General features: G+C 40.1%; 1 protein-coding gene across 2 annotated transcripts in view; it reads left to right on the top strand.

Moving 5' to 3' along the window:
- glra3 (glycine receptor, alpha 3) overlaps positions 1-14,421 on the top strand; it is a 140,584-nt gene that overhangs the window by 28,834 nt on the left and 97,329 nt on the right. For both annotated transcript variants that reach the window (XM_061977241.2, XM_061977240.2), the window contains exon 4: positions 10,471-10,694. In XM_061977241.2, the coding sequence (XP_061833225.1) occupies positions 10,471-10,694 (224 nt within the window). The remainder of the gene's footprint in view (positions 1-10,470; positions 10,695-14,421) is intronic.

Raw genomic sequence — 14,421 nt, 5'->3', positions numbered from 1 at the left:
ACCCCCATTGAATCTGCCGGAGTGTGTGAGCCATTCAGGGACAAAGGACCTCGGTAGCACGGCAAGCAATGGCGGCAGTTTGTTCCCGCAGACGAGCGAGCTAAACCCCCTGGATGTCTTGGCTCACACCGCTTCTACCGTCCCGTATGCCACCGAAGATGATCAAGAGAAGAATATCGACCCTAGCTTCCCTGGCCTGCTGACATCAACTTCAAAACTGGACAGATCAGCTTTTAGGAAAAGAGAGCGGATGAGGGTATGTCTACAGAATATATTAATAGATGAAAACTGTATTCATTACTCGCGGTTTTACGTAAATTATTATACATAAACAGTGTTTACCAATAATTTAGCTTAAAAATATTACAACACTTGAAAACAAACACATACCAATCGTTGGTTAGAAGGCGATCGCCGAATTTGTCCTCGCTTTCTCCCGTGTCGCTGGCTGTCGTGTCGTTTTCGTCGGTTTCGCTTGCATACGGTTCAAACCGATATGGCTCGATAGCTTCAATTTCTTCTTCAATTTCGCTTAAGCCGCTGAAATCCGAGTCTGAATCCGAGCTAATGTCGCTATACCTTGCTGTTCTACCCGCCATGTTTGTTTGTGTTGGCATCACTATGTGACGTCACACGACTGTTTTCCGTACCTTGGAGACATCATGCCTCGTCGGTGTGTTGTCGGAGGGTGTAACAACACCAACAGGGACGGATTCAAGTTGCACCAGTGGCCCAAAGATGCCAAAGTGGCAAGAAATTGGACGTTTGTTCCGCACACTTTACCGACGAAAGCTATGCTACGACAGAGATGGCAAGAATGTGTGGATATCCTGCGACACTCAAAGCAGATGCATTTCCAACGATAAAGTCAAAGAAATCTGCCGTCAGACCCCCAGGAAAAGAGAGCGGATGAGGGTATGTCTACAGAATATTTTAATTGATGAAAACTGGGCTGTCTGCACTCTCAAAGTGCATGTTGTTGCCAAATGTATTTCATATGCTGTAAACCTAGTTCATAGTTGTTAGTTTCCTTTAATGCCAAACAAACACATACCAATCGTTGGTTAGAAGGCGATTGCCGAATTCGTCCTCGCTTTCTTTGTCGTGTCGTTTTCGTCGGTTTCGCTTGCATACGGTTCAAACCGATATGGCTCAATAGCTTCAGTTTCTTCTTCAATTTTGTTTTCGCTACCTGCCTCCACACTACAACCATCCGTTTCAATACATGCGTAATCTGTTGAATCGCTTAAGCTGCTGAAATCCGAGTCTGAATCCGAGCTAATGTCGCTATAGCTTGCTGTTCTATCCGCCATGTTTGTTTGTATCGGCATCACTATGTGACGTCACAGGAAAATGGACGGGTGTATATAACGATGGTTAAAATCAGGCACTTTGAAGCTTTTTTTAGGGATATTGTGTGATGGGTAAAATTTTGAAAAAAACTTCAAAAAATAAAATAAGCCACTGGGAACTGATTTTTAATGGTTTTAACCCTTCTGAAATTGTGATAATGTTCCCCTTTAATATTTCTGTGTAAATACTGTACATCTACTGTTACACCCAATGTGACCCGGTGTCCTATATTGGGATTTACAGCCAGCTAAACTCTCCATTAAATCACTTCCTCCAAGGAACAGGCACGTGTTGTATTGAACCAGGAATTGAATATAACAAAAAGTGTGAAACTGTAATTACAAAGAAAGACTACAATCAATTGTCAAATAAAACACCATGTAAAGAAGTAGAGCAATGCAAGACATACTTAGACTTAGACTTCCTTTTAGTGTCATTCAAATTCGAACTTTACAGTACAAATAAGAACACAATTTTGTTGCATTAGCTCATTGTAGTGCAGGATAAAAGCAATAAGGTGCAGATATAAATACATAGATTATTGTATTGCACTTTTGCATATGCATCCACGTTTATGGATGTATGTTATATTGTCTTTATATTCCAGCGAGTTAATCCATACACGCATAAACACCAATTCAATCTGACCACCTCATTTAAAAGTTCAAATTAATTGCACTTGAAATGTCCAAATCGTCACAATAATCAAAGATACAGACGATAATGGCTTTTTTGCCAATATCCGATTGTCCAACTCTTAATTACCGATTCCGACATCAACCGATACCGATATATACAGTCGTGGAATTAACACATTATTATGCCTAATTTTGTTGTGACGCCCCGCTGGATGCATTAAACAATGTAACAAGGTTTTACAAAATAAATCAACTCAAGTTATGGAAAAAAAATGCCAACATGGCACTGCCATATTTATTATTGAAGTCACAAAGTGCATTATTTTTTTTAACATGCCTCAAAACAGCAACTTGGAATTTGGGACATGCTCTCCCTGAGAGAGCATGAAGAGGTTGAGGTGGGCGGGGTTGGAGGGTGGGGGGGGGGTGTAGTGGTTAGCGGGGGGTGTATATTGTAGCATCCCAGAAGAGTTAGTGCTGCAAGGGATTCTGGGTATTTGTTCTGTTGTGTTTATGTTGTGTTACGGTGCAGATGTTCTCCCGAAATGTGTTTGTCATTCTTGTTTGGTGTGGGTTCACAGTGTGGCGCGTATTTGTAACAGTGTTAAAGTTGTTTATACGGCCACCCTCAGTGTGACATGAGGGAGGGGCACTGAAATTCCGGAGTCTCCCGGGAAAATCGGGAGGGTTGGCAAGTATGCCGGGAAGGCTGCAAGAAGTCCAGGGGGAATCTGGGGTGACGAGACACACAGCTCGAAGCCGGAAAACAGAAGGGAGCTGCGGGACGACGACACAGGACATGACACAATGAGCACAGAGGAGGGGAAACAGAGAGAGCGAATGCACATGGAAAAGGAGCTAGAGACGTGTAGGCTTACTGTATGGAAACAAGTAGCTACGTTCTGGCACTGGAACGCAGGACGCGCTGGCTTAAGAAGGGAGAGGAGTCCTCATCAACGTCAGGTGTGTTGATTTCGGATTGAGTGCAGCCGCGGAATGCCCGTGGGCGTATCCAGAGGCGCGCTCGGAGGAGTGCAGGAATTTGAGCCGTAAAATTTTTAATGCAAATATCCATATTTTATTGTTTGTGTTTTACAGATTTTTATTTTCAACTTGTTTTTGTCACATTTGCTTCTCTATTCACGGTAAAACTAAACAGATCATCTCAAAAAAGGGAATTAACTTTTTTTTTTTTACTGAATTATATGACTGGCAGCACTGTGAAGGAGGGGTTAGTGCAGACCTGGGCGTTCTGCGGCCCGCGGGCCACATCCGGCCCTTTGTGCGTCGCTGTCCGGCCCGCGTGAGGCCAATCATAAATTACAAAATACATTTTAAAAAGTATCTATGTCGAGTGTGCAATACAACGGTGCTGCTTTTGTTTTGAAAAGCGTTATTTGTATTACTTCCGTGTGGAGGTATGCGCGTGCGTGATTGTGAGTGAATGTGAACAGCTGCAATCACAAATTACAAAATAAAGTTGAAAAAACATCTATGTCGTGCGCGCAATACAACTGTGCTGCTTTTATTTTGAAAAGTGTTATTTATGGGCGTATGTCATACTTGCCAACCCTCCCGGATTTTCCGGGAGACTCCCGAAATTCAGCGCCTCTCCCGAAAACCTCCCGGGACAAATTTTCTCCCGAAAATCTCCCGAAATTCAGGCGGACTCAGGTCCATGAGGATCTGAGTCCGCTAACCCACAATATAACCAGCATACCTGCCCAATCACGTTATAACTGTAGAATGATGGAGGGCGAGTTCTTGGTTTCTTATGTGGGTTTATTGTTAGGCAGTTTCATTAACGTCCTCCCAGCGCGGCAACAACACACAACAACAGCAGTCACGTTTTTGTATACCGTAAAGCAGTTCGTCTGCCGTAAACAGCAATGTTGTGACACTCTTAAACAGGACAATACTGCCATCTAATGCATTTGATGAAAACACTTTTGTGCGTGCCACACATCAATGCATCATCAGAGTTCAGCATGGTTCGAAAAATAGTGACAGAGAATAGAACAAGGATGGACAATTCAACCCTTAACTCAACAATGAGTAGATGAGTGTTGTGTGTGTATAAGTGTAAATAAATGAACACTGAAATTCAAGTATTTTTTATATATATATATATATATATATATATATATATATATATGTATATATATGTATATATATATATATATATATATATGTATATATATATATATATATATATATATATATATGTATATATATATATATATATATGTGTGGGAAAAAAATCACAAGACTATTTCATCTCTACAGGCCTGTTTCATGAGGGGGGGTACCCTCAATCATCAGGAGATTTTAATGGGAGCATTCGCATACCATGCATACCACTCTGTGCCCTATATAAACCATGGTATGCGAATGCTCCCATTAAAATCTCCTGATGATTGAGGGTACCCCCCCTCATGAAACAGGCCTGTAGAGATGAAATAGTCTTGTGATTTTTTTTCCCACACATACATATATTGCGCTCTACTACGGTATCGAGCACTATTTTTTGGATAACCTTATTAAGACATATATATATATATATATATATATATATAATAAAATAAATATATATATACACATACATATATATATATATATATATATATATATATATATATATATATATATATATATATATATATATACAGTGTTGGGACTAACGCGTTACAAAGTAACGCGTTACTGTAACGCCGTTAGTTTCGGCGGTAACTAGTAATCTAACGCGTTATTTTTTTATATTCAGTAACTCCGTTACCGTTACTACATGATGCGTTACTGCGTTATTTTACGTTACTTTTTATGTAGTATAAAGTGTGTTTTATTCTTCTTGTGTCACAAGCCGGAGAATAGAGAGAGACATGCGCTCTGTGTGGGTGTGTCTGAGTGTGAGGGGGGGGGGGCGTGTCTGATCATGGCGGAGCCAGAAGTCGAGTTTGCTAACATGGAGATATTTTCACTACTTTTCTTTTGTCGAGCACAAAGAAAATAACATTTTAGTTAAATGTAAATTGTGCTTTGGATCAAAGATGCCATCTACTGCCCAAAACAGCAATTCAAATCTGCTGAAACAAGCTACATAGCAACATGCTTCCACGAAGCTAGTAAAGAGAGACAGAGACTCTGATGCCACTTCACCTCCATCACCACCACCATTCACCGCTGAAGGTACACACTCTGTCAATCAATGTTCCCTCTAATTGTTCATGTGTGAGCAAATGCAAAAAGTCCCTGAGCATTGAGTGGAGTCCATGTGAGCAACTTTAGACGTGCACACTGTGGCTACACCAGCAGCACACCTGTCCCAAACCTCACTAAATAACAACTTACATCTCCATCCATCCATCCATTTTCTACCGCTTGTCCCTTTCGGGGTCGCTGGAGCCTATCTCAGCTGCATTCGGGCGGAAGGCAGGGTACACCCTGGACAAGTCCCCACCTCATCACAGGGCCAACACAGATAGACAGACAACATTCTCTTATTATTAGAATCAAATGACAGCAGTCATTTCCATTTCTAATATAAGTGTTTAGGCCCACTTACAATGACAATAACAACAAATATTGTTTTTCATGAACTGTGTACTTGTATTGTTTGTCTGGGTGGAGGTCCTGCTTTGGAAATAATTTGTACCCCTTTCAGACATTGCATTTAGTTCCCTTTAAAACATTCACATGTTACACAATGAGATGTAAGCAGGGGATCATGTGTACATTCCTGCAACTTCCTGTTTGTAAAAAATATATTTTTATTAGTATTTATTTAATATACTAACAGCATTTAATGATTAATATTTATAAATTAAGATTCCTAATAAATGACACTAGAATAAGCACACATTTGATTGGTAAATCATAGTGTAACGACCTGGAATGACACTTTATGTGTGGTGTTGGAGTTGTCCGACTTTTTGTGTGGCTGTAAACGCATCACTGGCTAAGTGCCATATGTGCAAGTGTTGGCGCACGTGAGAGAGCGAGCGGCTGCTGTTGATATAACAAAGTTGCTTTTGGTCTGGTTTGTACTGCAGAAAATGACCAGTTTTGCTAGATATCATTTTTTTTACTAATGTTTTGGTGATGTGTTTATGGCCGACAGTAAAGAGTTTTGCTCAGTAAAGTGATGGATGGAATTCATGTCCTCAAAGCGTCTCGACAGACGTTACAATATTTGAACAATGATGACGAAAACGGTTTTCTCTGTCGTGTCCGTGTCGTGTCGAAAATTGTTATGCGCTTATTTTTTTATTTGATTTTGTGCATGGCATAGATTTGCCGTGCGCAGAGGACGCTTGAGCAGTGCGCAATTGCACATGCGCGCTCCTGAGAGGGAACGTTGCTGTCAATTCTCTTACATACTCTTTCATTCTAGACTTCTAGAATGTTTGATTATCACATCACTCTAAATGTATAGACTATAAAGTTCACAAACATAAAGAGGGATCCTAGTAGGCCAGGCCAATCTTTCCTTATCTCTAAACTAAAACTGGGGAAATGTGTAGTGTTCTGGGTTTCAGACATGATTTTGTATAAGAATTACTTGAGGAAGAAAATGCCTGGTTAGACTTTGTGTATGTAGTGTGTGCCTTTCTTGCTTTACATCTATGCTGTTATTATGCTGTTTGTTACTTATGTATGTTATGTTGCAGCTATTTAAAATAGTTTTGTCAATTTGTTCTGGCCAGAAACAAATTGGCCTTTGTAACATATCTTTGTCTTTGTGTGTTGTATGTAGACCACATGGCTTAGCAGAGTTGAGTGATGCAAATGCATGTCAAGTTGATCAACAGATTGTATTATTCTTCAGTGCAATAACAGTACTGAAATGAAGGCTAAAAGGGCATTAATTGGAGCTTTAAAAAAAAAAGAAAAAAGAAGTAACTAAATAGTTACTTTTCACAGTAACGCATTACTTTTTGGTGTAAGTAACTGAGTTAGTAACTGAGTTACTTTTGAAATGAAATAACTAGTAACTGTAACTAGTTACTGCTTTTCAGTAACTAACCCAACACTGTATATATATATATATATATATATATATTATAAATATATGAACTTGACTTGGTGAATTCTAGCTGTAAATATACTCCTCCCCTTTTGGCCACGCCCCCCTCCCACCCCGACCACGCCCACCCCCACCCCCCTCCCCCCACCTCCCGAAATCGGAGGTCTCAAGGTTGGCAAGTATGGCGTATGTCCGTGTGTAACCTGTGACTGAAGGTACACTGCAGCGACAAGTGATGCCCGGTTTACACCCGAGACGCTAAAAAGAGAGAAGTTGATGACGAATGGCGTGTTTTCAACAAGATATGGACTGCCAAGCAACGTTCCCTCTAAGGTGCGCGTCTGCGCAATTGCGCACTGCTCAGGCGTCCTCTGCGCACAGCAAATATATGCCGCGCACCAAATCAAATCCCATCTGAATTCTAAACAAAATAAACACATTTATTGTGTGTAATTTTGCAATGCAACTCTGAGTGACAGTGACAACAAGCGGCCCTAACGGTGTTCGTCAACACCGTTCAATTTTTGTAACCTCTATCGAGATGCTTCGAGGACAGGAATTATATCGATCACTTTATTGAGCAAAACTGTTTATATTCGGCCATAACCACACCAAAAACATGAGTAAAACACTTCTATCTCGAAAAACGAGTCATTTTCTGCCGTACAAAGCAACTTGTCATCTGTCACCAACACGCATAGCACTAAGCCACTGGTGCATTTATGGCCACACAAAAAGTCGGACAACTCAAACACCACACAAAGTTACACTATGACTCCTCAGTCATACGTGTGATTATTTTACTGTCATTTATTATTAATGTTAATTTATTGATATTAATCATGGAATGCTGTTACTAGAGAAAGTTTTCATTGTGCAACATGAGGATGTTTAAGGGCAACTAAATGTGATCTCTGAAAGGGGTACAAATGATTTCCAAAGCATTGCTTTCGGTATAAAGTTAAGTTAGAATAAATGAAAGTATTATTATTATTATTATTATTTATCATACGGTATATATCAAAAATAATATTGAGCAAAATTTAATTGAAATATTGTCGATGTGGCCCTCCAGCAGTGCTCGGGTTGCTCATGCGGCCCCCGGTAAAAATTAATTGCCCACCCCTGGGTTAGTGTGTCTGTCTCACAATACGAAGGTCCTGGGTTCGATCCTGCGCTCGGGATCTTTCTGTGTGGAGTTTGCATGTTCTCCCCGTGACTGAGTGGGTTCCCTCCGGGTACTCCGGCTTCCTCCCACCTCCAAAGACATGCACCTGGGGATAGGTTGATTGGCAACACTAAATGGTCCCTAGTGTGTGAAAGTTGTCTGTCTATCTGTGTTGGCCCTGTGATGAGGTGGCGACTTGTCCAGGGTGTACACCGCCTTCCCCCCAGGAACCCCGAAGGGAATAAGCGGTAGAAAATGGATGGATATATGACTGTCAGAATGTACATTAAATAATGTGGGATTTACAATATTAACTATAAACATTAAAACACTGAATATTGAGAATATATGAACGTTGCTCCTTTACTTCTTAGACCTCTTTGATCCACATCATTTATAATCGAGCAACGGCAGCAAAAATTGCAACAAACACGGCTAAACATAAGCACACAAGGGTAGAAAACGTCCACATATTCGATATAATATCACCGTTCTGTAGAATTTTGTTGTAGAAATCTGCCTCCGTCTGACACTGGCTATTAGGCATTTTGCTGTGAAAACAAGCCCCGCCCACTCTGTTTGTGCCCGGTCTGCATGAAGCTGTCATTCAAAAGTGCCGATTCTAACCATTGGAATCATTTCTATAGTTTGAACATATCCAATTTTTATTATCTCGTATTATGCCCGGGTAACTCGGTTAACAGCCTTTTTTATGCAGTTTTGTAAGACCCGTGTCACGTGATGTCAAACTTGACACCTCGATGGCTGGTTTTATATCAGGATCCATTGCTTCAGTCTTAATTTAGCAGAAGTGAGTCTTGCTTTTTGAAGCAGCTAAGTTTTCAATACTGAATTTTTACACACTGTTTTTACGACTGAATTTGTATATACTGCATTTTAAATCATTGAATTTTCAAACACAGTTTGCTAACAATTTTTTTTCAATTAAATTGTTAGCATAATTTAATGTAAAAAAAAAATGTATTGCCAAAATCCAAACACTAAAAATGAAGTTACATAAATTCAATGCTTTCGTAATAGAGACACACATTAACCTCAATACGCCCACAGGCACCCGCCCTCCACGTCTAACTGATGCCATTAATTTAAAATCGTAAAATAAAGAAGCGAAACTGAAAAAAATTTAATCGAAACCGTAAAAAAGAGAAGCGAATGTGAACAAGGAAAAGTCGAAAATAAACACCTGTGAAACACACAAAAACAAAAGTGTACAAATGTATTAATATTTGCATCAAAAAATGTCACGATACACAAAAATATCCACCAAAAATTAGAGATGTCCGATAATGGCTTTTTTGCCGATATCCGATATTGTCCAACTCTTAATTACTGATTCCGATATATACAGTCGTGGAATTAACACATTATTATGCCTCATTTTGTTGTGATTTCCCGCTGGATGCATTAAACAATGTAACAAGGTTTTCCAAAATAAATCAACTCAAGTTATGGAAAAAAAATGCCAACTTTATTATTGAAGTCACAAAGTGCATTATTTTTTTTAACATGCCTCAAAACAGCAGCTTGGAATTTGGGACATGCTCTCCCTGAGAGAGCATGAGGAGGTTGAGGTTGGCGGGTGGGGAGTAGAGGGTAGCGGGGGGTGTATATTGTAGCGTCCCGGAAGAGTTAGTGCTGCAAGGGGTTTCTGGGTATTTGTTCTGTTGTGTTTATGTTGGGTTACGGTGCGGATGTTCTCCCGAAATGTGTTTTTCATTCTTGTGTGGTGTGGGTTTACAGTGTGGCGCATATTTGTAACAGTGTTAAAGTTGTTTATACGGCCACCCTCAGTGTGACCTGTATGGCTGTTGACCAAGTATGCGTTGCATTCACTTGTGTGTGTGAAAAGCCGTAGATATTGTGTGATTAGGCTGGCACGCAAGGAAGTGCCTTTAAGGTTTATTGCTGCTCTGTACTTCTCCCTACGTCCGTGTACACAGCGGCGTTTTAAAAAGTCATAAATGGTACTTTTTGAAACAGCTACCGATAATTTTGAAAGCGATACCGATAATAATTTTACTGGCAGTGTTTTTTCTCCATACTAGACAAAATCTGGATGGATGATGAACGGACTGTTGTAAACTCCGCATCTCCAAACTGCCAATTAATCAAAATGTAATTTTTAAGTGTCTTTTAATACAAAAAAAGAAGTCACAGCTGTATGTTCATATTAGCTTTATTTGGACATTGTGGTGGTCATTTCTTTCAATAAAACAAGGCCAAGTGATATGGATTAATCGCTACAAATACTTTCTTCTGCATTTTAGGACTACCGGGTGAATATCTTCCTTCGTCAGCAATGGAACGATCCCAGGCTTGCCTACGCAGAGTATCCAGATGACTCTTTGGACTTGGACCCCTCAATGTTGGACTCTATTTGGAAGCCAGATCTTTTTTTTGCCAACGAGAAGGGAGCACATTTCCATGGGGTTACAACGGACAACAAGTTGCTCCGTATTTTTAAGAATGGAAATGTTTTATATTCCATCAGGTGAGTTTCAAAGCACCTAATGCATGCACATTGCCGAAATCCACAGGAATCACTTAATAACTGGTAACTAATTATGCAGGGAAAAATACAAAACAATGTACAAATAGAAGTTAGACATGGGTTTTGAACTGTGGTACAAGAGAATTTGTTTTTTTAAACAAGACCTATTAATCCACAATGGGAAAATAATGTGGTTGCAGCACATATTTTTTTACATACAATAACAGTACAATTTAAAGGGGAACATTGTCACAATTTCAGAAGGGTTAAAACCATTAAAAATCAGTTCCCAGTGGAACTGATTTTCAAAATTTTACCCATCACGCAATATCCCTAAAAAAAGCTTCAAAGTGCCTGATTTTAACCATCGTTATATACACCCGTCCATTTTCCTGTGACGCCAACACAAACAAACATGGCGCTTAAAACAGCAAGCTATAGCGACATTAGCTCGGATTCAGACTCAGATTTCAGCGGCTTAAGCGATTCAACAGATTACGCATGTATTGAAACGGATGGTTGTAGTGTGGAGGCAGGTAGCGAAAACCAAATTGAAGAAGAAACTGAAGCTATTGAGCCATATCGGTTTGAACCGTATGCAAGCGAAACCGACGAAAACGACACGACAGCCAGCGACACGGGAGAAAGCGAGGACGAATTCGGCGATCGCCTTCTAACCAACGATTGGTATGTGTTTGTTTGGCATTAAAGGAAACTAACAACTATGAACTAGGTTTACAGCATATGAAATACATTTGGCAACAACATGCACTTTGAGAGTGCAGACAGCCCAGTTTTCATCAATTAATATATTCTGTAGACATACCCTCATCCGCTCTCTTTTCCTGAAAGCTGATCTGTCCAGTTTTGGAGTTGATGTCAGCAGGCCAGGGAAGCTAGGGTCGATATTCTTCTCTTGATCATCTTCGGTGGCATAAGGGTCGATGTGAGCCAAGACATCCAGGGGGTTTAGCTCGCTCGTCTGCGGGAACAAACTGCCGCCATTGCTTGCCGTGCTAGCGAGGTCCTTTGTCCCTGAATTGCTCACACACTCCGGCAGATTCAATGGGGGTCTGGCGGCAGATTTCTTTGACTTTATCGTTGGAAATGCATCTGCTTTGAGTGTCGCAGGATATCCACACATTCTTGCCATCTCTGTCGTAGCATAGCTTTCGTCGGTAAAGTGTGCGGAACAAACGTCCAATTTCTTGCCACTTTGGCATCTTTGGGCCACTGGTGCAACTTGAATCCGTCCCTGTTGGTGTTGTTACACCCTCCGACAACACACCGACGAGGCATGATGTCTCCAAGGTACGGAAAACAGTCGAAAAAACGGAAAATAACAGAGCTGATTTGACTCGGTGTTTGAGAAAATGGCAGATTGCTTCCCGATGTGACGCCACCTTGTGACGTCATCGCTCCGAGAGCGAATATTAGAAAGGCGTTTAATTCGCCAAAATTCACCCATTTAGAGTTCAGAAATCGGTTAAAAAAAAATATGGTCTTTTTTCTGCAACATCAAGGTATATATTGACGCTTACATAGGTCTGGTGATAATGTTCCCCTTTAATGAAAAAATTAACAATACATATTACGCACTAAATGACTGCACTGCAAAAACTGAAATCTTAGTAAGATTAAATATCTCAAATAAGGCTGATATTTGCTTATTTTCTGTCTGATAAGATCATTTTTATGTTAGAGTGTTTTACTTGTTTTAAGGGTTTTGGTCCTAAATGATCTCAGTAAGATATTACAGCTTGTTGCTGAGATTGGATGACCTATATTGAGTAAAACATGCTTGAAACTAGAACATCAACTTGTTGCAAAGCTGTGTCATCAACACTCACAAGTATAAAACTACTTTTTTAAAGTAATTTCTTATATCAAGCATGAAAAAAAAATCATGATGCCGAGCGCATATCATTATGTCAAGATAATGGCACTAGCATTTACTTCATTTAAGAATATTTTTCAACATATTGAGCAAAAAGGTCTCATATTTTTTTCTACCAAGAAAAGTGCCCTTGTTATTAGTGAGAATATACTTATTTTTTTGGGTTCATTGAGGTTCGCTAATTTTTACTTGTTAATTTTTGTTGTTTTTTTTCTTGTTTTTGAACACTGACTTTTTGCAGTGTGCACTATAAATAATGAATACATGGTAAAACAGAAACACTATTAACACCCATATTGCACACTGAGCGAGTTTTTCCACACCAAAAAACACAGATTACAGTAATCACATGAATATTTTGTTCTACTTTTTGAAGCAATTACGGCAATAACGTTATTTATGTTACGCTCAGTGAGGCTCCTGCACCTATCGACAGTTATTCAGTCATCCCGGTTTTTTCCGTGTAATTTTTAATATTATGTCTGTCAACATAGAGAAAAATAGAATTTTGGCAAAAACCACCATTCAAAAAGAATATAGGTTAGATTGGTCAGTTTTTAAGTTATTTCTGTGACCATTCAGTTATTTTGAATTTATTTCGTACTACTTGCAATTTTGATCCACGTCTGTACATCTGAAAAATGACATTTTGAACTGAAATAGAACTAATTATACTAGTACACCTTTCTGTTAGTTCAAGAACACTGACTGTAAAAAGCACAAAACCAACAATAGCAAAAAACTAATGTGTAAAATATAAAACCGACATTTAAAATGTTCTCCATGTATGTTAGTTTGATGATGGTTGATTGGAGAAAGTATGAGTTGAATCAAAATAAAATTTAATAAAAATAGATGGTTTATTGGAATATGCTAATCCAAACAGTTTAATATTGAGTTAGATCTTCTGTCAAGCAATGAATCCTTGAAGATTTGTATATGCCCTACTTTAGGTTGCATTCACTTGACGTCACGTCTGGTTTACTAACTATGGTGGGCCAGCGAGCGTCTGTTATAGCGTTCTGGGCAGCATTTTGACATTCTCAAAGAAAAATGCCGTATGCTTGCGTTGTTTTAGGCTGTCGCAGCCGTTCAAATCGTGAAAACAACATGTTCTTCAGAGTTCCTTAAGAGGTCATCAAGAATGGTGAAAGATGGCAAGATTTTACTAAAGTTTTTAGAAGTTTGCAGTGTTCACTTTGTTAAAGGTTTGTTTGATACACGTTTATCGTTAAGTATTTCCCATTTAAATATTATCTTGATATTATTTGTTATTTTTCTTGTTTCGGAGTTCTTAAAACACAGTTTTGCTACGTCCATCCATCTTCTTCCGCTTATCCGAGGTCGGGTCGCGGGGGCAGCAGCCTAAGCAGAGAAGCCCAGACTTCCCTCTCCCCAGCCACTTCGTCCAGCTCTTCCTGTGGGACCCCGAGGCGTTCCCAGGCCAGCCGGGAGACATAGTCTTCCCAACGTGACCTGGGTCTTCCCCGCGGCCTCCTACCGGTCGGACGTGCCCTAAACACCTCCCTAGGGAGGCGTTTGGGTGGCATCCTGACCAGATGCCCGAACCACCTCATCTGGCTCCTCTCGATGCGGAGGAGCAGCGGCTTTACTTTGAGCTCCCCCCGGATGGCAGAGCTTCTCACCCTATCTCTAAGGGAGAGCCCCACCACCCGGCGGAGGAAACTCATTTCGGCCGCTTGTACCCGTGATCTTGTCCTTTCGGTCATAACCCAAAACTCATGACCATAGGTGAGGATGGGAACGTAGATCGACCGGTAAATTGAGAACTTTGCCTTCCGGCTCAGCTCCTTCTTCACCACAACGGAT

The sequence above is a fragment of the Nerophis lumbriciformis genome, linkage group LG16 (assembly GCF_033978685.3).
Source record: "Nerophis lumbriciformis linkage group LG16, RoL_Nlum_v2.1, whole genome shotgun sequence".
In the NCBI taxonomy this organism is placed as follows: domain Eukaryota; kingdom Metazoa; phylum Chordata; class Actinopteri; order Syngnathiformes; family Syngnathidae; genus Nerophis; species Nerophis lumbriciformis.
The sequence above is the reverse complement of the archived record's forward strand: the minus strand, read 5'-3'. Positions and strand labels throughout refer to the sequence as shown.